We start from the raw sequence: 25,806 nt of genomic DNA on the forward strand, positions 1-25,806 counted from the left end.
ATGGTTGTGAACAATTCAAATTAAAAGCAAAAGTAGCTCGTGAGAAAAAACAATAAAGATCAATTCAGTTTCATATCTGAAATCTTTGTTAAAAAATATACTGGAACTTATTTCAGTTCTTCATGTTAAAGCAAGTCAGTGTTGGAAAGTTGATGTTAGAAAAAAAATTGAACTTTACCAGTAAAAAATACAAATTTGAACAGTTGGTAAATTCCGGGTTTCGTTCCGAAGGGACCAATTCCGGGTTTCGTTCGGGATGGACCAATCAGCAAAAAGGGGGCGGTGCATGAGCCAGCCCATTAGAGTTGTCGCGCAGGTTTGACTAGTGGTGCCCAAATGTTTGATCCTGTCGTTACTTTTAACGTGGACACTGGACAGATCGCAGGACGACAACACCAGCGGCAGGGAAGACGAACATACAACTTTCTTTACGTCCAGGTGCGGAAATGCCTCTTATTTGTTAAGCCCTCTCGTCGTCTGTTTGTTTTTGGCGTTGGAGGAATTGTTGAGTTGCTTAGGGCAAGCCCGCGCATGCCTCGAGTCCTCAACACATATGGGACGTTTTTTTTGGTTCGTTTTGTTTTTTATCTTTACATGTCCTTTATATGTGAGGCTTTGCCCCTTTCCATTTCATACTTCCTTTGTTTGTCGTTTGACTTGGAAAGACTTTTATGATGACACACTGTACTTGACCTAGCTATGTGAAACCTTGAGGAGATAACATCGTTGAACTGTAGCGACGAATGTAAAAGTGAAGACCAATGAATGCGATTGGGTCAAAAGTTCCGGCGCAGGATCTGGCATGGCAACAATGTGCAGAACGTGAGTGGCAAGGAGCAGATTGGTTGTTTTAAACTAGCACACGCAGAGCATAAAGAAATTCAAGAGGGGGGAAGGAAGCACCTGTGCTGTCTTCACCTTATCACGCGGAGAGAGGCGTCAGGTGTGTTGTCTCCGATCGAGATAATTAGTTGGCAAAAGTACTCACGCGCTGTACACGTACTGACACTTGCATTAACCCGTAAAAGTGGAAGTACTGATTGAACTCCTTTACTCAAGTAACAAAACACAGTCTCTGAAATGTAAGGACCAAAGGAATTTTAGATTTCACGATTTGTTAACGTAACGCACTCTGCACAACGTCTGCAACACCAAATACCGGCCGGTAGTGTCCCTCTTATTAACTTGCATAATACTCGCAATATTCTTTTTTCCCCACATTCCTAAAAATGCACACTAGTATAAATAAAATGGGAGGTGGGGATCATGTTGTGTGTGCTGAAGACTTTTGCGCAATTTTAAGTCGTGTTATTGTTAGCTAACGTGCCAACTGACGAAAATAACTGTTAAGTTAGCTAGCAAATGATAACCGCCTAAGAGACTGAACCTTAGTGCATGAGGTTTTTTTTTCAGATGTAGAATTGTTTTAATCCCAGGAACTGATAGTTATTGACCAAGGCAGAAAGATTGAGAAACCTGCATGCTGAATCGCTTTAGCTTCGATCTTCTCTTCTGCCGCACTGTGACAGTCCTAAAAATTGGACTCATTTATAAAATTTAAATTGCATCTAAAAAAAATGGAATCCCTTTCAATTACCATATTTTTCTGACTAAAATTTTTTTCATAGTTTGGCTGGTCATGTGTGACTTGTAAAATTACAGCTTGGACTGGCACCCAAAATCCTTGTTGATGGCAGTGAACGAGTTCTTGTTGGATTTGAAACTTCTACTTCTAATTATGTATTTTTTTCTTTTTAACTTAACATGGCTTATCTTAACTTGAATACCATATCGCATTGTGGCCAAAAGTAGAGTCCTGGTCAGTTATCGCGCAGGATTCTAGTTATGCTAAGCCAAGCTATTTTAAACTAAAAATATAATTTTTCCGTACTTATAAGTGGAAATTTCATCTGACCGGAACTTGTTTGCTGCCATCAATGCAGGGTGCATTCAGAAATTCACTCTTAACGCCCTAACCAGGGCCGGCGCTAGCCATTTTGGTGCCCTAAGTATTAATGCTTTGAGGTCTCCCCTACCAACCCCTGACAGAGTATTTGTCAGGTTTGCTTTATTTTACAAAATAACTTGCCAATATTAATGTTATGAAAACGTTCACAAAAATGAGGTGAATAATAGTTTGATAAAATACTAAAAATGACACCAAATACTCAAATAAATAAAAATTTAATAAATGGTTTGAAAAAAAAAAATACATAAATACCAATACTATTAACAAATAAAGATCTGGAAATCTGCGATTGGCTGTCAACCAGTTTAGGGTGAATCTCACCTCCTACCCGAAGACAACTGGGATAGGCTCCAGCACGCCCGCGACCCTTGTGAGCAGAAGCAGTTTGGATAACATCTGGAAATAAACAAATAAGGAATTTGAATACAAATTACTAATACAAAGTGCAAGCATCAGTTGTTAGAGGCCCTACAGAAGTACACGTGTGCATTTCCGGGCTGCCAAATCCGCTGTCAGGTCATCATATGTTTCTGAGCAATTTCTCCATTCCTTTTGGGGTAGTTCGGATTGTGCAACCCAAAACACAATTAGGGCTTGTCATCGTTTTCAGTTTTCAGTAAAGTGCCAATTGTTTACCAACATTATGAAAAGGTCACCAATATGGTGCTCATGGGCATCAGGTAGTCCAGGAGTATGTGTGTAGCCCACAGGCCTGTTTGAAAAATAGCTCACAAATGATGGCACATTGTGATTTCCTAGGAATGCTGCAAAAGTGACCATTTGAAATGATAAACATGTGTAGGAATCATAGTTTAACTGTGTGAAATCATTAACATGATCAATGTCTTCACATCAATGAATATTATGAATAATAGCATAATTAAAGGTAATTTGTGCAAATGTGTGTATCAAACTGGTAGCCCTTTGCATTAGTTAACCAGTAGGCCTACCCAAGAAGTGGCGTTCGGTTTCAAAAAGGTTGGCGACCCCTGGTTGAGTCTTTTCCATATTTTCCATCTGTCCACCCGCTGCTAGTTTTCAGTTACTGGTTTTATTTGGTCTCTCTTCCACAGCTCATTAACAAAGCGTTGCTGACAATGAACCAGCCCAACAAAAAGAAGAAAACCTCACTCGTCCTCTAAAGCCAATTCCAACTGTAATCAGGAAGCAGATAGAAAATGCCAGTGGGGGCCGTCCGACAGCCGGCGAGGCCCGGCGCATCGGCGACATTTCCTCGCCTGCGGCCCAAGGGCCCCGTGGGACCTGAATTCTCCCGGCAAAGTCCGCCCTCGGCCGTCCGACCCAAGCAGAGTGCCGTGGAGAGGCTGGAAGCGGACAAGGCCAAGTACGTCAAGAGCCAGGTGGCGCTGTCCAAGCAGCAGCCGGTCAGGCCTCCTGACGTGCGCAACAAGCCTCTGCTCAACCCCGTCGCCACCGCTCTCAGGCCCGCCAAGAAGACGCCCGGCCAGCCAAAGAACAAGCAGGAGTCCGTCCAGCTGGACCTGGAACATCTGAGCAGCCTGATCAGTGATGTGAGCGACGGGCCCAGTACGGATGCGAGCGCAGGATTCCTTGATGACTCCCCTATGCGGATTTCTCAGAAAAAAGACACGCCGTCCCATCCTCCCTGCTCCAGTCACACCAAGGCAAGTCCGCTTTATTTTGAGCACACATTAAAAACAACCACAGCTTGGACAAAGCGCTGTACATAAAACATGCAAGATTATAATTAAAATAATAATATAATCATAAATGATATATATATATATATATATATATATATATATATATATATATATATATATATATATATATATATATATATACATATATACACACACACACACACACACACACACACACACACACACACACAGAGTACCTTTAGTACGTTGACACTGCAGCCATATTGGATGTGGCAAAGTCAAGTGATTTGTGAAGATGCCTCATTCACTTGCTCCTTGGAGATGTGTCACCAAGGAAGAACTCACTGAATTGATACCGAACCATTGCTTTTGATTGTCATTGAAACTCAATTTCACAAATATTTGCCGATTTTCATGCCTTACGTTTTATGCCGATATTCTCTGCTCAGTTAAAAAATAGCAGCCGTTGTAAACATGCTGCTGGTGAAAGCAGAAGTGCTCTCATCAAAGAATATCAAGGCCCAACACGCTCCAAACAATCCTCCACAGAGTTAGACGATGCCTAACGAACGTTAAATGACAGGACGAACAAGTACAAATGACAGAAAGTTTGTGTCCTGTTCTTCGACTAGGTGAAACTGAAGGCGGGCCTGGTGGAAAGTCCTGGATCGCCGACGGCGGGGGCGGTGCGCCGAGTAGATGTCATACCTCAAGCCAGCTGCGCGCGGACCCCTCGCAGGCCGCCGCTGTTCATCCGCCAGCCGCTTCAGCCGCTCCCGTTGCACCCCCAGTTTCCCCTCCGCCCGACTATTTCGCACCTCCTCCTCCGCGCAAAGGCCACTCCGTCTCCTCCGAAACCTGTCGCCGCTCCGCCGAAACCGGATAACCCTCCTACCTCCCCGCTTCCGGTCTTTCTCGCGTTGCCCCCTCCCTCCCCCGGCCGTCACCCATCCGTCTCCCCCCGCAGCAGGAAACGTCCGTCTTTGACCCGCTCCAAATCTGACATGAGCGAGCAAATTTCCCGAGCCGGGATGGAGCTGGAGCGCTTCTTCAACCTGTGCGGTTTGGACCCCGCGGAGCTGCAGGAGTTTGCCGGATCCGCTTCTGACATGGTGTCTCTGGCCCGTTTCCGCAGCGTCAGCGCTCCGGGGTCGGAGGTCGCCGGTTCCGGCGGTCCCGACGGAGACGGCGAGGACGAGGAGGCGGAGGAGCGCGTTCCCTACGGCGTGTCGCTCATTGAGAGGAACGCCAGGGTGATCAAATGGCTTTACGGGCTGCGGCAGGCAAAGTGAGTGAGTTTCCCGTTGAGGTTGTGAACGGGCGGAACGTTTCCATGAGAATTTCTGTGGGAATTGATAGGAGTGAACTGAAAATTGAGGGTGGTTTAATGGAAATCTGCTACTTTCAGACAGCGCAGGGGACCTGAGGTTGGTGCACATCTCCCTTGTAATTTTGATGTTCGGGGGTTCGAATCGATTCTCAACTTCCTGTTTGTATGTTAGCCGGGGTACCCAGGTACTCTGCCTTCCTCCCACTTTCCAAAAATAATCCATCTCAGGCTAATTGAAGACTGTAGCAAATGAATACAGCGATCCATTTTTTAACAAGACAGGCTTATTAAAAGCTGACCTTCCTATTTTCATAAATCATCGTCCAAAAAAAATCCAAACTTTAAATCGTGAGGTGGCATAATGCTGCACAGTAATTATATTTTCCTCCGATATATTTGAATTCACTGCAAGAGCCAACCTTCAATTGGTTTGTTCTCATTAATCCAAATTAATTCTCACAGGTAAATACCAACTTTGAAAGCCCCAGAATTTGCAGCCCTACTTACATGTATGAAACGTTGAACCTTGAAGCAGCTTCACAAAATTGCGGGCTGACAATGTTGTGCTGTGCAGGTGTGGAAGTGGACATTAACAACAAATTAAAAAAATTAAACTATGGAGCCTAAGACATTGAGGGGGTAAAATTTGGCGATGTAATATGTAAATCATACGGACAAAATAGTACTGGTAATCTGTTTCATGTTGTTCCCATGAACAACTTGGACGTCGGGGAAGGTAAATGGAACGCACCTCCACTTGAAACTACAATACTTAAGGTCGTAACCTTTGCCACTGAAGCAAGCTGGATCTCAAGTCTATTCCAGTACATATTGGTAATGCTTCCTTGCAATGTCGGACTTTTCAGAATATCTTTGTTGCTCATTCCCAGCCTAAAACAAAAGTAAATCAGAATATCGACCTCTCATTAATGTTTCTAGAGAAAGTACACTCCATTTGCTGACCCAATTATCCAACGCATCGGCACAGTTCCTTTGGCCCAAATTAGCATTTGTGCACTAAAATTGTTCCCCCCACCTCCCATTATGTCAGGGGCTTCGTAAATTCCCACCCTAACACCACATTTCTCTTGGACAAGCTCATGGCTTTATTTGTAATAGTGTTTTGTTTTTGGTTGACTGGTGATCATTGCCCCATTGGATGTGAAACGATGGCGGACAACTGGTCAAAGTTGTCAACTTTTTTTTTTTTTTTTTTTTTTTTAAACACTGATCTTGTGAATGGCATTAAATGCTCTCACATTGTCGTTTGTTTCTGTTGCTGTTGCAAAACACAACTGATTATTTCCTGGTGATTATTTTTGTGTAGATGACGAGCTATTAAATGTGACAGTTTATTTATACAATTGTAATTTACTGATAGCTTATGTGAACAATGGTGTTCTAAAAGTTACAATGAAAAATGTTTGTTGTTGTTTTTGTTTTTTTAATCTGATCAATCCTGGTCTTGTTCAGTTATTTATGTTGCATGTGCAGGATCCTAACTCCCAAACAGTTGTAATGACAGGTTGGTGCATCAGTGTTGAGTTTTAGATTGGCAACTTGTAAAATAAAAAGTTGAACTCTGAAAATGCAATGTTGTTTATAGAAATTCTCAAACTCCTGATCATTTAGTCATGTGAGGATGCGGACCGAATAAAAGTACCTGGCTTTCACCTGAAGAGCTGTTCAACCACATTCCGGTGTCAAATTCAAGACCTAAGAACGAACGTGCCAAAGAACATCCTTTGTTGTGAACCGGCAGCACGTCCGGCTAGCAGAGTTGGTGACATTCTTTCGTCTGAGCATGAACCGTCTCCTCCAACCGTCCCAAATTGACGCGATGGCGGCCGGATCGTGTGGACACAACGTCATCGGTATGTCTGCAAATACAAGGAGGGTATTTGGCCTCATGAGGGAAAAAAAAAAAAAAATCTTGACCTTGTTTTTAATCAGGTGTCACTTGGGATTCTTCCAAGCAGGAATGCACGCAACCCACATCAGCCGACATCCGTGCCCATCAGTGTCTCCTGCAGATCTTCTGGAAGTTGTGCAGGTAAAAGCTGCCCAAAAATGAAGGCGCTCACCTTTTGGTCAAGCTAAGTGTTTTTTTTTTTTCTCTCCCTCCCGGGGCTAAAGAGGGGCTTGGCCGATACATACAATGCACGCATTTGAATAGAAAAGGTGGAGCAACACATGGTGACATAATAGCAACACTGCTGAAAATTGCTAAATTAGTAAAGCCTTCAGGCCCGAACCACACAAGCGCGGGGGGAGAACTCCAAACGACATGGACAGAATCAACCCCGGTGACACACAAACATCTTTCAGTGGAACACAACTTTGATTCAAAGATGATGCCTGGTGAAGCCCCGTCCACCATAGCCCCATCAGAAATCAGCCCTGGTGAAGCCTTGTCCTGTTGATCAATCGTCAGGCGCCATCTTGGTCTCATGATGTCAGACTGCGAACGCCGTGATGAAGGGGACTCTTTCAGAAACCAATTCTAATGGAAGCAGGAAATCATGTCACCGCTCATGTGAGTCACCACCCTATGCTGAGAAGGTGACTCATCGGCAGACTCTCCTCCCAAGGAAACCATCTACCAGTGTTCTCTCTCCAATTGAAGTGTGAAGCCTCAGCCTGTTTGCTGTCTCTTTTATGAGATCGACGCTGACAGATTTTGCAGATGACTTTGCTGCCTGAAACACTGTACGCGCAGCATATTTGAATACAAAAGGCGGAGCAACACATGGTAACATGATAGCAATACTCATGGGCATATTCTTTATCCTCTGCCAAGAATGACATTGCCGCTGAGTTGTGAAGAAGTCCTCCTTTGGCACCGTGTATATGTCCATGTCTGGATTATGCGCCTGTTTAGGGAGGCTCATTCACTGCCGTTGCTAGGCAGCTACAGAATATTACACGAATAGCATAAAACTGGGAGGGCTGGCAGTGATTGAGTTAATGCCATGAGTGCGACCGACACTCCCTCCGAGAGCTACTGATAGCTTATGATCTACCTAATGGGCACTGCAGCTGTAAATCATGAGCGACAGTATTATAGTGTTTGAGCAAATATTTGACTTCTGAGTGAGCTACAGACACGCTGCCACTAGATGGTGGCAGCAAACTTCACAAGATCCGCTCATCATCAATTCACGCGGGTACTTCGGTCTCGCCTGTTCCGTTTTCTGTGCGGGTATTTTGCCAAGGGTTTTTTTTTTTTTTTTTTTTTTTCCTAACCATAGGAAAACATGAGCGAGGTGTACATGCAGTCGACGTGGCGATGCAGTTTGAACATACTACTTCTATCATTTGAACGACACTCAGGCAGCAGGAGTGGGGAAAGGCTAGAACGCTAGCCAGGGATGTCAAAATCATTTTTTAAACTGCTGACCACTGTCCAGGGAAAGACAGAGAAATTGTTGAAAGCCTGGCAAAAAAACGTAGCAATTAAGGAAAATACTTGAAGTGGACTCCCACGTACTCATGGTTCGATTTTTTATTTATTTATTTATTTATTTTTTTGCGGGGGGGGGAACCGAACCCTTGGCTGAACCCTAAAATACACTGAGAGCCAGTGAAGGGAGGCCAGAAGTTATGTGCTCAATCTTCCGAGCTCCGGTTAGGAGGCGAGCAGCAGCATTTTGGACCACCTGGAGACATTTGAGAGAGGACTGGCAGACTCCAAAATAAAGTGCATTACAGTAATCTAGCCGAGTAACAAAGGCATGGATTAGTACTGTTTCTAAATTGTGATGAGAAAGGAGGGGCTTTACCTTAGCCGGCTGTCTCAGATGAAAGAAGCCGGACCTTACAACAGCGCTGATTTGCTGGTCCAATTTAGGATCACTGTCCAATTTAAAACCCAAGTTTGAGACTGTTGGCTTTAGAAATGAAGCCAGGGGGCCCAGGTCAACAGAGTGGACTAGTATTCTTTTACATTCAAGTTTTACATTCTGCATGTTTTTATTCAGAACATTGTACATATACTGTGCTGTATTTCTTATTAAAAAAACCCAATGTTTTTTGGGGGTGGGGATCTAGTATGGATTAATGTCATTTTAATTCCTTTCACGAAAGAAAGTTGATTTGAGATAGAAATGGTAATGGTGGATTTATGAGCATGGTGACCTGTACAAAGACGGCAGATAAAAACAAAAAAAAAGTCAGCGTTTGTTAGACAAACTCTGACAACACAAATGGCCAAAAAGAGAAAGGACTTGTTTGGGTTTGTATCTTTGTCTTGATGGCCCAAATGTTGTTTTTCAGCGTTTTGATGTCATATGGCGCGACAGACACACTGCTTAAAATGGGCTTCACTAATTCTTTTGTTTTCTTAACAATGCTGCTGCGTCGTGTTATGGGAGGGGGGGGGGTCGCATAGTTTTGAAAAGGGCAGTCCCCCTTCCCCAAAATTGGGTTAGGGCGGTTGTGACTTGCAGCCGAAAAATAATCGTCGACGGGGCAGGGAGGGGTTTGGGCTTGGGTGGACGGTGGTGAGAGGGCAATAATATTGGTGTGTGGCCTTCATGCACTGAAAAGTTGTCTGCGAGAGGTGCGGCCGTCACGAGCTGAAACGTCGTTAGCAAGAGGAGGGGTGAACGGCTGCTAGCTACACCGGGCGTTCGGGAAAAATCACATATTTTTCCGAAATTCCCGATGGCCCCTGCGCACAGCACTCAAGTTCAAAATGAAACCAAATTTGAAAAAAAAAAAAGATAACACACAAAACGCAGCAAAGTTAAAATATAATAAAACTACAATTTATGAAGGAATTAGATTTTGAGTTCTGAAACTGAAATGTGGGATTAATTGAATTGTTGAAATGTAGAAAGTACCCAGTGGGCATTGTCAATTCAACATCAATATGACATCTACTGAATAATTTTGATATCATATTGATGTTAAATTGATATCAGATGCCCGCCCAGACTTAATTAGTCTAGAGATGTAGAAGGAGTCAATACTGTATATGTAAAATATCTTTTAATCTGGAAATTGTATTATGAAATTTTGGTAGTGTTCCAACTAAATACTGTAGCTATGTGTCCTGAAGGATCTGGACAGTTTGAAGCTGAAATTGAATCGGTCAAGAAATGCGAAAAGAGTAAATTTATAAAATATCTCTTAATTTAGGAATTTGGGGAATGGAAAATAGTTCCCAAGATGTAATGAATACGATGCTTATTTTCAAGTTGAAATGACTCACATTGAGAAACATAAACGGAGGTAAATATGTACAGTAAAATGTCTGCAGCGGTTTGGGAATGTTGTCATGAAGGAACAATGAAAACTGGGACTGTGTGGAATGTGGAATAATAGTTCCCAATGCTGAGCTGATTTGGAAGATGGAAATGGTTTAAATAAGTTGTGAAATATGGTGTGTAAAAGTGCGATCAGTTTCGAAAATGTTTCCATTCATTTGATTATTGTTTTTAATGGGAAATGTGGAATCGTGGGAATTTGGGTAATGCGGAAAATATATTTCCCAATGTGCGTCTATGTACGGTATGTGGTTCCCACTCTCACATAAAAAAAACATTAACCCCATATGACAAAGACAAGGATGTGTGTGCGTATGTGCGTGCGCCTCCCCCTGCTTCCGTTCTCCGCACGGTGGTCGACAGAGAACGGCTGAGGACTCGTGAACATGGGAGTACACGTTGAAACCATCAAGGCGGGCGACGGTGGGTCGAACTCGTCTTGTCTTCTTTCCGAATTGGTTTATTGTTATTGTCGTTGTCATTTCCAACGGTGCTGTCCCGTGTGTGTCTGCAGGACAAACGTTTCCCAAGAAGGGGCAGCGCGTCGTGGTGCACTATATCGGTGAGTGAGGAGCCGGGCTACAACCGCGTCAAACTTGAGCATTCGGCCGTAGAAATTATGATAATTCCACCATTGTTTGTTTTCGACGTTTTGGCTAAATGTCCTTTCGTCGTGAACTGTGCTGGTTTGTTTCCACTTGGTATGGGGGTGATGTTTCTATTTTCCTTTGGCTAATGGTCAAGCGCTAAGTCATTCTGGCTTTTTAGTGGCGTCCCAAAGCTGTTGCTAAAGAAAATAATTAGGCTTTAACGTGGATATTTGACGATAGGAGGTTTAATCGACGCTGGTAGGTTTTTTTCCGGTTTGTGTGAGTTAGCGTGAGCCTAGCTTTTTTTGCCATCCGGGCCCCGTCAAGCTAGGCGGCTAACTTGAGCTAATCGGCTAACTAGCTGCTTTCCTCAACGAAATATGTTCAGCAAAACTTCTTGTCATATTCTTGATGTTTGTTCTCAGCGGTCGGTTTGAACCGTGAAACTACGTCAATGGACAAACAGCGAGAACAAGCCAGTGTTAAAGTGGAAGTCAACCCAAACATTTTTTTCCAGAATGTTCAGTGCAGGCCCACTAGTTGAAACAAGGCATTCTGATTAATAATTGCTTTTGAATTAAACAGAAAAATGCACACGCTTTTAGTCATCTCTGGGGCCAGCCATTTTGTCTCTTCCGTCAACTGAAAATGACATCACAGTTGCTCAGGTATGATGAGTTGACTAATCGCGACTACTGTTGGCGATTAGTCGACTAGTATAATAATAGACACGCTTGCACCAAACCTCATTGTGTATTGCGTTTGTTGATGTAGCACAACACCAGCGCACAGAGGCAAGCATGATAGCGATTAAAAAAAAATAAAATTGAATCGACGCAAAATCGGGAACTAAAATCGAATCAATTCTGGGCTTGAATGAATCGTTACATCCCTAGTCATTATATATTACATTCCAATCTATAAGGGGTAGCTTGACTTACTTTATTTCCAAGTGCATCTCCAGTGGGTTTGCCCGCCACTGCCTATCCAGAAATGAGGGGCCCTAAACGGCTGCACCCAGCTGAAGGGTCAGCTTCGTCGCCGCAACTCCGGCGCTTCGAATTTCCGAAAGGCCGTACATCCATCATTCCGTTTTCTGCAAAGCATATCCTCACTAGGTTCGTGCGAGGGTATTATGGACTTTTCAAAGTCGTGTCGTGCAGCCGCCTATCCAAAATTGACGCACTCAAAGCGACCACAGCACCGCAATGCAGAGCTGCTTCTCTGGCCTGTTTTTTCCGCTGATAACTTGCTTCTCCAAACCAATACCGCTAACTTTTGTTTTTACACTGTAAATACAAGGCTCGAAATTGTTTATTTATTCATGGAGCAGCTTTGCGAATCCATGACTTCATTTGTGGGGCGACTTTCTAACTTTGTGGTGCTTTCATTTTTTTTTCACACGGTTGATCCCAGGAATCTGAGGGAACTTTATTTTCTCATCTAGAAGCAAAGTTCTATTGATTAAAAAAAAAAAAAAAAAGAAAGAAAGAGCTCTGCGGTAAATGAAAATTGGAAAACATTGTGCAAAAGTCAAAACTCGGGACTTTTGTGAAAGCGTGGAAACATGATCATGGCCGAATCCCTTGATGTAATGAAAAATCAGAGATTAGATATGTTTGATTTTAAAAACTGGTCGCGCTATCTCCACCCGGATGTTGAAAGTGCTCGCCACTTTGTACTGTAATCCAATGTCGATTAAATCCAGATGATTGTAGTGTCCAGCAGCGAAGGTACAAGTACAGTTAAAAAGGAAAAGGCACGGCTCGCTCGTCCTGACTTTGCCACATTCGACTCCTCTTCCCCCTGCGGCTCTCATTCAAGCGAATGACAGTAGTGCGTGTGCTCATGAATTGTTTGTTTATTTTTTTTTTATTGTAAGTTTCAAGATTTATAAACCCTATGTTTTTTTAGAGTCCAGGGGACTTCGGCTGGTTTTAATGTACAACCTGTAGTTCTTCAAATTGGGTGTACCATAATAAAGGACTCCCACACCGCCGACATCTTTAGCTCATTCGCAGGAATGGTTGTTTTGATCACGCGGGCTACGCGTGCTAGATTGAGACGCTGCGCGATACAAGACCAGGAACAGATCCTGGAATGGACTGCTTGTCTATTGAGTGCTAATATCTGCAATTGTGGATGTAGACCGATACAATCCGATACTTGTTTTTATTTTGGTGGGCTGATATCGGATCGGGGCACCCCTAACTGTGACGCGCAACATCCCTCCCTGTGGACAGGAACACTGGAAGACGGCAAAGTGTTTGACTCCTCGAGGAGCCGAGGGAAGCCGTTCAAGTTCAAGATAGGACACCAGGAGGTCATCCGCGGCTGGGAAGAAGGAGTAGCTCAGGTGAAGGGAAAGGGGGGAACGGAGCCTTTTTCCCGACCGCAATGGCGAACCCGCGCGTGACCTCCTCCCGACCTCCGCAGATGAGTGTAGGTCAGCGGGCCAAGCTGACCTGCTCGCCAGACTACGCGTACGGCAGCAAGGGCCACCCGGGCATCATCCCCTCCAATGCCACGCTCATCTTCGACGTGGAGCTGCTGGGGCTGGAGTAGAGCTGAAGCGTCCTCGCCGCTTTGCTTCGTTCCACTCAACTTGCCAGGGTGAGACTTCAGCGCAACTTGATTTCCTACACCAGCAAAGTTGTGGACTTGCATGCATTAGCCGCATCAAGTACTGTATCTCTGTACCACGGCAAAGGTCCGAAACATAGCTGAGAAAACGTCTTCCGGTTATTTGTTTTTATTCATTTGGAGTGATCTTAATGGCGTAGGACCGTGGATGTCAAGTTAGTAAACGTACGGACTGCGGGCCAGAACCGGCCTGTCGGGGGTTTCAATCTGGCCCGCCTGGATAAAGAACACATTCGCTGTAAGTTTGCAGTTGCTGCGTTCACAATCATTCACTCATTCCCAACTCCTTAATCCACAAAGAAGGAGTTTCAGTGGACACTTTAGGGAACGAGCTAGTCCACAAGTTGAAGTGGTCGATCCAATAAGACTCAGTATTTTACGCACAATCTTGCGACAGTTAGTACACTTTAGTCAATCCTATTGGTGTGCTGAATTGCCGTACGAGTGAGGACGAAGGGCGTACTAGTACATGTACCTGAAGCTTTCCATTTGGCAAACAAATCTTTTTAGAGTATTATCATACAAGTGTCCAATCAATTATTCAATCGAGTACTCTGGTATCGTGCTCTCCTGCTGGTTCAAGTGCCCCTCGTGGCTGCTAATAACTAATAGTACCCGCATATAGGCCGGTTACGCTTCCGTACTAAAGTGTTTGAAAATATTCAACATGTATTTTCAAATGTTATTAAAAGCATTTTAATGAGTATCTTTACAGTATTTTGTTGAACTTAATACAAGTAAAATGAATTTGAAGTTGCTTAGCCGTCAGCTATTATTTCACTGCTAGTATAACTGTTGTTTTCAGTTTTTGCCGTGGTATCGTTTTCCTTTTTTTGCCTTCTTTTAAAGTTATGTAAAATAACTGACCTGTTTCGTCAGCCGCTGCTTGTTGCAAACAAAGTTCATATTACAGCAAAAATATTTTGCAAAGAAATCGTGTCAGTTTTTACACGTGAAACTACAGTATCCCAAATGAGATGACTATACATCAGCAAATATAGTCATCAAGGTGCATCAACAAAATATTGAGCAAAGGCTGTGAGTAATTATGTAAATGTAGTATCTTAGTTTTTTTTTTTTTTTTTTAAATTCATTATAGGGTGGTGTTCATAAAAATGTTGAAAAAAAAAATTTATTCCATGTTGGGATCGATCGATCGACAAACAAAATGTGGAAAAAAGTGAAATGGTGTGAATACTTTCCGGTTGCACTGTAAAGCAATGCCAAACCTTCTGTAATCTTTTTTCATTCTCTGTATTTTTCACAGAACAATTGCGTGTGTGTGTATATGCAACAAATGTCTGCGTGGTAAACGTGGACAGTGGCCCAACATGTATCTGGGCATCAGAAACATGGTTTTAAAATGATTCGTTTCGAAGCAGAAATCTTGTTGTCAACAAAATTTTGTGGTCGACTTAGCCGTTTTTTTGGCGGGGGTTATTTTCCATTCCACCCCAGCAGTACTTTCCAAGTTTCCATACTCGTGCCATGTTTTGTACATGCTGTAATGTGCTGTTTTTGTGTTGACTGCAGGTCAAATCCTATCATGGGAACATGGAGGAAAAAACAGATGACTCCTGCATAGGACCTACTATGTCTATACCTTCACTTGTCCACTCTCCTCTTCATATGCATACCGTTTTATTTTAGTTTTGACCTTCCACTCAGTCCTAGCTCATCCCATCCTTATCTATTTAGACATGCTGCAATGTATTTTCATGTTTTTGTTTTTAAATTTTTCAACTTTGACTTTTTTTTTTTTTTGTACAAATACTCAGTCTCATTCCTCGTGGCTCTGCGACCTTTCTACAATAGTCTTAATGCGATTTCTTCACAAGGAATTGTTTTGACGCGGAGCTGTTTGGACGAATGGCCATGGCGCGTAGTTATCGGGCGACATTACACGAGGACATCTCATCACTTGGAATCGTTGAATCAAGCACACGGATGGAGCCACCTCCAGCTCTCTACAATTGTTGCCAGCAACACTTATTTATGCTGGATGCTTTTTTTGTCTCGATGGTTTGCTGTAAAAAAAATATATGAATAAAATGTGGGGAAAATGTACTGCCCAAAAAAAAAAAGTTTTTGGCCAAAGGTTTGTTGCATGAAAACTCCCCCCCCCCCCCCCACAAGGCACCTTGCAGTTTGTGATTGCGTTTATTTCAAGGAGTTGTGTGTTACAGGCTGTGGATGTTACATTCTGTTCCTTACTCTTCACAATAAAAGAGTACAGTCAGTACAAGCGTCTAATTGCTTTAGGAGAGATAACGTTTCAGGAGCAATCGTGCATTTACAGGTTAATATATATATATATACAGTAAATTTATGTTCTTTAAACCAAAAAAGATTGTTTTTGTGCAACGTGCATATCCAACCATTGAGTTGAATTGAGCTAGCAAACTACCCCTGAAAACCCGAATTTGTATATATATATATATATCCTTTTTTTTTGCATAAGGCTGAAACAAGTGACTACATCACTTTCCTCACGTGCTTAGGATTTGCTAAATGAGCACACAAAAAACTAAGGTATGGGGAAATGTTACTCAAATCTGACCTTAAGTTTTTCCCCTGTTGTTCTGACTATAATAACCTCTGATTCATTCCATATATATTACAAAGTTAAAAAATAGACTTAAAATGTTATCTTAAAAATGCTTAAAACAATACCATTTGCATTCATACAGTCACGTATCACACGTATTATTTCAATTAACCTTCAGTCCACACACGTTGGTCGAGTATTCCCGGGCAAAAGAGAAAACGTTAGCTGCTCTTGCACGTTGTCATCAACTGTTAAGCAGTCTCTGTAAAGCTTTCTACATTTCTGCAAGTTATGTCATCCCCAAAATCACACAATTTTAAGTTCTACCAAAATCTTCAAAATAATTCTCAAAAGTCAAACATGGACATTGTGACATTTATGCAAAATATCAGATCAGTGAATACTGGGGGAAAAAAATTATACACACACACATATGCAATACAATGAAAATTAACTAAAAGCTGCAGGACACCAATAATTTGTTTGAACAAAATTTTGCTTGAACCCAGGGGCGGAACCACCTAGTGGCCATGGACAGTGGCCACCCCAAAACTTAAGGGGAAATTTTGATATCTGCGATTTTTCTACCATTTTCACATGGATGCAGCATTCTTATCCATTTCCGCTCATGCTTAAATGGACCGGTCCGGACCGGGCGGAATGCCCAGCTCTGCTAACTACTAGTATCTATGTGGTCTTTTAACCATTCAAGCAACAAACATATGAAGCAACACAAGTAGAAAAATAAAATATAAATTCTCACAGGCATGTTTTCTTTATCCTCTGCCAAGAATGACAAATATTACTACTGTGGCTTCTCAGCAGTATGTCTGTACTATACTCCCCCCAGGTGGCCATAGCATGAACATCAAAAAGCAAAAAGTATGACAAACTACTACAAACAAACTACTACACTACTGTATGTTTTTAGAAAGTACAATATTATATGCTATTATAAGTGCTATTTTTCTCTAAAAACAACAACAAAAAACACACATTACAATAATTTTTGTTTGGGATGAGGAGGCTGGAACGGATTATTGATATTTCCATTCAATTCAAAGGGAAAAGATGAATTGAGATACAAATGTTTTGAGATGCAGTCAGCCCTGTACCCTGCAAATAGGGTCGGCTATACATCTTTAAGGTGAGAAATATTTTTCTCAATGTGCAAATAAGTAACTCCCAAAAATTCACACCAATTTTTTTGAAGCTAAATGTGACAAGAGCAGCCCGTATCCAAAGGGTGCCCAGTTTGAGGAAGGCTGGAGGGTTGAGATGCCAAGTCAGATGGACGTTCCACTCCGGCTGACCGGTCTGCGTCCTGGCCCGCCGCCTCTCCGACGGAGCGAGTGCAAGGCCACGGCGCAGCACCCTCTCAGCAGGGAGCCGATATGATAGACGGGCGCGATGTCCCGGGGCGCCCCGCGACACAGCCAAGCCATGGTCGGAACCGCCGGCACCGCCAAAGCTAACAGATCCACCAGGAAGTACGGGCTCCAGTGGCACCTCTGAAGCGAATCGTCATTTCCCGCTTCCTCCTCGCCGTCCTCCTCTGTCTCCAGGGCAGCGGGTTCCAGGCTGAGGGGGTCCGCGGGGTGGGGTTGGCACACGCGGGGCACCTCTGGAGGAGACAGAGGAGGTAAAGCCGTCGGAAAGACGAGGGGCTCCACGGGGCTCACGTCTGCCGACGCCGCGGAAATGACGCTGAGCTCCTCTGCGCCACTTTCCTCACGGGAAAGCCAGGTCATGGTCGGGCTGCAGGCCTGTGAGCGCACCTCCGGCTTTCTCCCCGCCGGAGCACTCGGGACGGGGTCGGCGGGCGCGGTCGAGGCCCAGGCGACAGTTTCCGGGGGCTCCTCCTGAGGTAAGTGCAGGAAGAAGTGATGATGTGGAACGTAGCAGCTGCTTCCAACCAGAGAGTGGCAGGAGTGCGAGACGGACACCGCGGCTCCCCCACAAGCGGGAAAAGGAGCCGCCGTCCCCTTGGTGCAGTCCTGCTGCGACACCCGCTCTGTGAGGAGCGCGGCGTCCAGCAGCAGGTGGCGCGGCGCTCGGCTCGACTCGGCCTCACCGCTCAGGTGCCTGCTGCGGGTCAAAGTGCTGGCAGGTGAGCAGCCACAGGAGCGAGACCGCCCGCCGGGCCTCGGTTCGTGGGGCCTCGTGTATGGCTTGTGGTTGTGGTCTTGCTCGCGAACACCCAGGTTGGGCCTCACAGACTCCACCACTTCTTGGAGGTGCTGAATTTCCTTGCGGGCCTCTTTGAGAGCCAACTGGGCCTCCACGCGGTGGCATTCCTCTTCAATCCAGTCTTCCTGCATCCGGTAAAGCTGAGTCCTCAACTCATCTATTTCGTAGTCCCTGCGGTGAAACCCAAGAAAATGGAAAATATATTTTATGTCCGTTCTCTACAGACATTTTCTTATGTCAATTCAGAGATTTGTCTGTAAATGCACAATACACGTTTGACGGTAGTTGCTGAAAACGTGAAAAGACCGAGAACTATATCACAGTTTACTCTTAGCGTCGTTCACGTGAAATGACGTCAACGAGGAGCATGTCTGAATGGAATGCGAATGAGATGTGGAAACCAATGAACATGACGGAGCTTTGGAAATACGACATTACAGGCACTTTTTGATTGATCAAAGTGTTTGTTACATTAAATCGTTAAATGAGAAAAGATGACGGAGATTATATAAATTTAGAAATATAAGTGAATTGTACGTACATACATACACACACACGCGCACACACTACTAAATACTACTACTGAATAGCAGAGTTGAGCATACGGCCGATATGACGGACCGGTTCGCCTATCCGCCAATGACAGACGCCCATTTTGTAGGCGACAAATGATAGATGGGAAACTTTCAAAATAGTCGGAAAAAGCATAGTCAGAAGCCATTTTTTCCCCCCAGTCTATGTAATCATCTATTTTATTTATTTTAATTTTTTTTTTTATCTCCAACCCTTTATTCCAAAACCAGGACATTATTTGAAACTGACAATGGAGAAAATGCACATGAAAATGCACAGTAATCATAATCATGAAATGATTCACAGTAATCATAATCACTAGTTTGGTCCGTAACAGTCATTAAAAAAGTGGCAAACCTATCATTGTTTTCCAAAGTAAAAGCAGATGTTTGAAATGTCTCACTTTTGATAAGTCAGCTGAGTACAGAAATTGGAAAACATTTAGGCTACTGTCGGAAGCGTAAAATTCCAAGGTCTCTAAACAATTCATTGACGTGTCTGATAAGATTGACCTGTGTTGTAATCTCTCCACGTTGTCCCTCAGTCTGGCTCGCAGGTGACGTATGCACACCTCTTTCTGCTGCAGGGGTGTGAGGTACTGCTCCGGGGCAGGAGGCCTGATCCCATGATTGTCACTACACACCGTATGCTTTGCCTGACGCCTGAGGGAAAAACACAGGCGCACCACCGTCACATTATGTTTTGGGAATATTGTTGGCATTTGTTATCTTTTCGTCTCTGAAGGGAATAGCTTGACTTTGTTGGCTCCCAGAATGATTGGTGGCAAATGTGTTTAAAAAAAAAAAAAACCTCCAGAACGTAAACACAGTATTTTATGCTAAAAAGCTAAGATTTTGCATAGTGATTTGTTAGCAAACACACTGTGTTATTTCTTAACAATAAAGTGTGTTTTCACTTATTTCTGAAAATATAAAACATGGAATAATAATGCATATTATCTCATTTTGGGGCTGGATCGGATTAATTGCATTTCCTTTCATTTCAATAGGAAACCTTAGCTCAATTTGCAAACGTTTCCAGTCACAATGAGGATCACGGAACAAATTATATTAAAAAAATAACCCAAGGTTCTACTGTACAGTGGTGGCTTTGAGGTAAGAGTCTCATTTGTTCTGTCAGCACAGTTGTAAATCAAAACAGTACACGCATATCTCAAATCATCTTTCACGGTTGAAATGAATCGCAAAAGCATTAATCCGATCCAGTGTTTTGTTTTTGTTTTTTAAGGAAAAAATAGCAGTCTATGATACTGTATGTCATTGAAACATACAGTAACAACCTAATTAAATAAAATGTAAAGCGTTCAACAGTTTGTGCAACACGGCTCCTTCTGCTCTGCCCGTCTTGGCCACCGGGGGCAGTACCTTAAAATATAGTCATACAGACACAAACGAAGAAGAATAGACGTCTTCTTCTACTTCTAATCAGTAAGTTGGTTTGCTATTCGTCTTTTTTTCTGTAGGATAAAGAATACAGAGGAACCTTGGTTAACGACCAACCCGGTTTACCATAATCCGGTTCATGAACAGTCTTTGCATGGTCGAGGGAGGCTCAGAACCTCTTTGTATTTTGCCTCTAATGGCCACCACATCCCACAATGCAATGCAAATGCTGCATTGCATTGTGGGAGATGAGCCCATTTAGGGCTAGCAGTAACCACGGGGTAACGGAAACGTTACTGTACCCGAAATGGCTAAAACACTGGCACAGTGGTTTGCTAACAAACCAATTGTTATGTCATCATCATAAATTGTGTTTTCATCTACTTATATATTGCACAGCATTTTTGAAAATGTATATTTTAAACAAAACAATCAAAATAAGGTCAATATAACATCGTTCTGCAGCTGGCAGCTTGCAATTCCAATTTGTTTCAATGGGAATTTGCTAACCATTGGCATATTCAATAGCGTTGTACCTTGTTTGTTAGCACTAAGCTAAGCGGGCTTTTTTAACTAACCCTAACCCTATGTTGTTTTAAATACAGTATGTGTAACTCTTTATTTTAAGTTTACTTTGAGAATAATCTTCAACCAGGAGTAATATTAAACCGACTGAAGCCCCTTGAGCTTAGTGTGAAGAGAGTCAAGTTGAGTTGAGTTCACAGCCACCATACAGCGCTCATACTGTATCTCATTGTGTTTGCATTTCAAGCCCAAAAGAAAAGAAAAAAAGCGCAAGTCGGGTCACTTGTTTCTCAAGGCACCATTGTACTTTACGCTGAAAGGCAAACATGTTGACTAGTGATTTGCTTGTGAATGCACCAAGCTATTTCAACACCATTAAGTGTCATCATATATTTCTAAAAGTTTAAAAAGTGATGTAAATGTAAGTTTGCTTTGGAAATAATTCCAATAATAATTGCAATTCGGGTTACAGTGGTACCTCTACTTACAAAATTAATTGGTTCTGGAAGAAATTTCTTAAGTAGAAAATGTTGTAAGTAGAGACGCGTTTTCCATGTAAACGCCCTAATCCGTTCCAAGCCCCCCAATATTCAATTTTATAAAGCATAAAAATGCCTCAAAACATGTAACAAATACATGTTACAATTAGATTATTGCGCAATAAATGAGAGTTGTGCATAATGTAAAAAACAAAGATTAGAGTAAAGAATAAAAATGATGGTCGTTTACCTTTTAATTGCTGTCCTCATCGCTTTTTGCCCTCTTTGGTTCATGTTCTCACTCAGAAGTGGTTTTAGTCTGGCGTTTTGTAAATATTCTTTGGCGAGAGCAACCAAACGCATCCCTTTTTCATACTTTTCTTTTATCTCTTGCTTTGTTTGTATGGACAAAAAAACCCGTTTTCGCCCTTTTTTTCTTTTCCTCGTTTCTAATTCACGTAAAACTATCGGAAAACCTTGTGGCCCGAGGGGCGAATGACGAGGACGCTGTATCTATCTATCTACCTGTCTATCTACACACATACACATACGGTAGAGGTCCCTCTTAGCCAATGAGATGCCAGGATGATGCTAGGTAATAGCCAATGGCAGAGCAGCTATGAGTATGTTGCGAACAGGAAACTCCGGAGTTTCGAGTAGCAGCCCATACTGTATTTTTACCTTTCGTATCCTGAAAATTTCTTTCGTAACAAGAGGCAATATTTTCCTGTTGAGGAGTTTCGTAACTTGAAAATTTCGTATGAAGAGACATTCGTAAGTAGAGGTACCACTGTATTTTATACGAAATTACCTTGATTCATGAAGGTTTTGGGTTGTAAATGGGTTCACGAAACAAAGTAAATTTGTAACTTGAGGTTCCGCTGGACTGAATTCTTTTTTATGCTTTTGTTATGTTATTAGATAAATATTGATTGTGAACTGCTCCAGGTGATGTACATGTGACTGTTGCACGCAGTACTAGTGTGGTTTTGGTTGGTGTTTTTTTTTTTTTTTTTCATAAAATTGATGGTTTGTATAATTGTGACATTATAGTTTTGTTATTAAGAGGAGTATAAAGTAGCCTCTGAAGGCTCAGCATGCTCAGAATGCACGGCCCAGCACCGTGACTCATCATATTGTGCAGATGATCAGCGTCTTTGTACCTTGGCATACTGGGATACATTCGAGGTGTGAGGCTTCCCTCTGTCACCTTGACCTTCAGCGGGTAGTTGCTGGTGCTGGATGTGTCAGTATGAGTGCAACGTCCGCTGCTGCCACTCGTTCCTGCTGAGCGCCTTGACGTGAAAACAACAACCCTGAGTTGATGTGTCCTAAACATTGTTTGTAAGAACAAACAAGATGTGACCGTACCTGCGCTGACCTGATGAGGGCTTCCTGCTTGGGGTAAGAGTTAAGGACATGCTGCCTCGAGTGAGGGAGGCCCGGAGTCCTCCAACTATAGACTCTGAAAAGCAGCAAACGCATTTGAATGGATTTCACAATACATGAATGTATGGTTTTGCAATTTTGGGGTTCTTTATTCGTTGTCAATCATTATTGTTTTGCTTAGCTTTTCTATGCTTTATATTTCAAAGACAGTGGGCACTCTAAATTTCATTATATTAAAAAGAAAAGAAGAAATTCTTAAAAGAACAAAAAACTTATTTTGTCGGGATAAAATGTCGTAATATTGTAAGATTGTCATTTTTCCAAGACAAAAGTGCAAACTTTAAAGTATTTTTTAAAAAGTGACTCAAAAAAATCAACTTCATTGTCATAATTTTATGCCTTTTATTCTGGAAAAGGCAACTTTTTTCCCCCCCTAAAATAAGACTATATTTAAAACATGGCTTTTGTTCTATTAAAAAAAAAAAAAGAAAAAAAAGAAATACCTTCCTGTAATTAGACTCTGACCAGACTTTCAGCACTCGTATCAAATCAATCACTAAAGCAGCTTTTTACCAGCTGAAAAACATATGCAGACAGAAGGGTTGCATGCTCCCTCAAAAGATGTTGCCTTGCCTTTCTCTAAGTGGCAAAAGATACAACAAATGTGTTTCCATTCATACCACAGAATAAGACATGGTTTTGTGTTCAATTAATTTCACGTCATTTTATGAGTACATTTACACTGAACTATCTCCTGTGCGGTATTCATACTTTTTGGTTGGTTGGGGCATATTTCTCATGTCAAATAGAAGTGGCCCAAAAGAAGTTGGGAAACACTGATCTAGAACGCACACTCGCACAATTCCATTCACCTCGCTTTCTTGCGTCTGAGCAGCAGCAGCAGCAGCAGCAGCAGCAGGCAGCAGCATCCACCAACAGGTGGTCACGGCGTTGATGGCGAGAAATACATACGTAAGCGTGTTACGTAAGCGTGCGGGCGATTGTGGATGCGGAGGCGAGCAGCTGGCACAAAAGTGCACCAAAAGCGGCGATTAGGTTGAACATCCTGGAATAGAATCGCAATCAAGTCGTGAAACGCAGCAGCAGTGACGTAGCACCAAAGTGAGAGAGGCTAAGAGGCTGACTAATAAGTCCCGCAGAGGTGTCCTACAAAGCGGTTTGCGTGGCGGCGCGTATCACCTTGTCAGAAGCGTCGAACCCGAGCGTGCGGCTCACACGGACGACGACGACGACGACAGCCAGGCTGCGGCTGGCGCGTCGCTGCCAGCGGGGCGAGAAGACGCAGCAGCCGATGCGGATCCGAGCGCATCCTGCAACTGTGAAGGGCCCACACCGAGTGCGCCCACTGCGACGTCGATGCCTCTTAAAGAGACAGCAGGGGACGAAACGACGGATGAGAGGATAGGACATGAGATGACAAGCTGTCAGGGACAGACGTTCAGCGCTCCCACATTCACAATCCAAATGTTCTCATATACTACTACTACTAAATTACACTCAAAATATATGGAAATGATTCCAGATAAAATAGCTAGATCTCATACTGAAAAATGTGTTTCTGTAGTGTCTAAAAGCATTTCAGTTTTTAGTGTGTGTGAGCGTGTTGCCGTACTGCCTGTGAGAAGGTTTAGTAGTGCGAGAGCGTTTCGGGAATACGTGATAGTGTTTCTCCTGTGTCTGAGAGCATCCCAGGGTGTGAAAGTTTTTTATGTGTTCTTGTGAGTTCTTTAGGCGTGTGTACACCTATATGTAGGAGCATTATACTCGCAGTTTAGTGTGTGTGAGAAAGAGCATTTCAGGAACATGTGAGAGTATTTTAGTTGTGTATTAGAGCATTGAGAGTGAGAGTTTCATTTTTGGGGTGAGAGTGCTTCAGTTGTGTGTAAGCCGTTGTGTGTGTGTGTGTGCGTTTTTCAGTAGTGTTTGTGTATGAAAGTGAATTAGTATTGTGTGAGAGAATTTTGAATGGCTCAGTACACTGAGAGCAGATGAGTAAAGTATGTGTTTCAGTTATGTGAGAGCCTTTCTGCATGTGTCTTTCAGAGGTTTGTGTTTGAGAGCATTTCAGATGTGTTTAAGAATCTTTCAAAATTGTGTGAGCATCTCAGTAGCGTGTTTCAGTTGTGTGCAAGAGGATTTTAAAGTGTGAGAGTGGTTCACTAGTGCTTGCAGAGAGTTTCAGCAATTGCGCGGGCACATCTCCTTGAAGGCCTGCATGTATGATGATAATAATAACACAAAGAATCCCTTTTTAAATGATCTGACCTTACTTTGGTGTAGCTGTACACTCACCTGACTTGGGTGCAGAACCTTTGGTGGGAAGTCAGTTGGGATAGGCTCCATTCTCCAGTCGAGAATGGATCGATTAAAAAAAAAAAAAAAAAGGTCTTCCGAGAAGAGTGAAGGCACCCAGTCGGAAGACAAAACTGCTCATATCCATACAGTATATGGATTAAACGCATGCTAAGTATGCAGTAATTCCTGGTTCCTCACGGGGGTTAGATTGCGCAACACACGAAATCCATGAAGTAGTACCTAAATATGCATCTTATGATTTACTTAAAATAAACTACTTAAATGCATGTGAGGTGCACTGTAGCCATCCTCGTGTTCTATCCCTAACTGTAGCATTATGTAATTATTATTATTGTGCATTATTGTGTTATCTGTTGAGTGACCTCGTAGTTAGCAAACGATCAGTCTCGATTTGGCTGGCAGTTAACTGACTGAAGCGTTAGCAACTCTGCTCAGTTACTCAGTGTCAGGTTGAGTGTTTACTATGTGTTCCTGTTCATTTTATTACCTTTGTTCAATAAAGCGATGGCTGTGTTGATGCTTTACCACAGGTGGGGGGACTACAATTCATTCTTACTAGCGGTGCAACCAACACTAGTTCTATGAAATATGCTATACTATATAAAGCTATACCGTATATTATGTAATATCAGCTGGGATAAGCTCCAGCACGCCTGCGGCGATCCTTGTGAGGATAAGCGGTTCAGAGAATGGATGGAAGGATTATATTAAATTAGCTAACAATATTTAATTTAATATAGATGTGCAGTTGGATAATTTAAAGCGGAACTAAACCTATTTTTAAATTTTTTGATTCTATGCCAGAATATGTTGTGTGTGCTCCCAGAAGTCTAAACATAGTATTCTGATTAATATTGTGTTAAACAGATTCATTCAGCAGTTTTCATCTCTGCCATTTTGGGCAATATCGCTCT

At 42.7% G+C, this 25,806-nt stretch overlaps 3 protein-coding genes across 10 annotated transcripts; 2 read left to right on the top strand and 1 right to left on the bottom strand.

Annotated features, from left to right (window-relative positions):
- The first annotated feature begins 271 nt into the window (after nt 1-271).
- Nucleotides 272-9,307, top strand: fam110a (family with sequence similarity 110 member A). 7 transcript variants are annotated; one of them, XR_015086960.1, is made up of 6 exons: nt 272-438; nt 3,043-3,615; nt 4,248-4,903; nt 6,708-6,819; nt 6,899-6,998; nt 7,082-9,307. XR_015086960.1 is itself a non-coding variant. In XM_086031891.1 (5 exons), exons 2-5 carry the CDS (start codon nt 3,148-3,150, stop codon nt 6,600-6,602), a joined length of 1,071 nt encoding a protein of 356 aa, XP_085888017.1. In that variant the 5' UTR covers nt 272-438; nt 3,043-3,147; the 3' UTR covers nt 6,603-6,617. The 7 variants fall into 7 exon arrangements, 3 of the variants coding, with proteins under 3 accessions (XP_085888017.1, XP_085887983.1, XP_085888009.1); XR_015086963.1 differs by having other exon boundaries at nt 6,925-6,998; XR_015086959.1 differs by having other exon boundaries at nt 6,899-9,307.
- Nucleotides 9,308-10,495: 1,188 nt separating this feature from the next.
- Nucleotides 10,496-15,687, top strand: LOC147153546 (peptidyl-prolyl cis-trans isomerase FKBP1A-like). Its single transcript, XM_086032010.1, has 5 exons — nt 10,496-10,638; nt 10,730-10,777; nt 13,049-13,161; nt 13,242-13,418; nt 14,982-15,687. Exons 1-4 carry the CDS (start codon nt 10,602-10,604, stop codon nt 13,368-13,370), a joined length of 327 nt encoding a protein of 108 aa, XP_085888136.1. The 5' UTR covers nt 10,496-10,601; the 3' UTR covers nt 13,371-13,418; nt 14,982-15,687.
- On the bottom strand, nt 15,596-25,805 carry snpha (syntaphilin a). Of its 2 annotated transcripts, XM_086031954.1 has the most exons (6): nt 23,756-25,805; nt 23,428-23,621; nt 22,538-22,631; nt 22,330-22,461; nt 19,272-19,421; nt 15,596-18,357 (listed from the first exon to the last, which is right to left on the bottom strand). In XM_086031954.1, exons 3-6 carry the CDS (start codon nt 22,585-22,587, stop codon nt 17,283-17,285), a joined length of 1,407 nt encoding a protein of 468 aa, XP_085888080.1. In that variant the 5' UTR covers nt 22,588-22,631; nt 23,428-23,621; nt 23,756-25,805; the 3' UTR covers nt 15,596-17,282. The 2 variants fall into 2 exon arrangements, with proteins under 2 accessions (XP_085888080.1, XP_085888088.1); XM_086031962.1 differs by lacking the exon at nt 23,428-23,621.
- Between the last annotated feature and the right edge of the window lies 1 nt (nt 25,806).

Source organism: Filicampus tigris, chromosome 1 (genome assembly GCF_054856515.1).
Source record: "Filicampus tigris isolate MCC_2025a chromosome 1, RoL_Ftig_1.0, whole genome shotgun sequence".
Classification (NCBI taxonomy): domain Eukaryota; kingdom Metazoa; phylum Chordata; class Actinopteri; order Syngnathiformes; family Syngnathidae; genus Filicampus; species Filicampus tigris.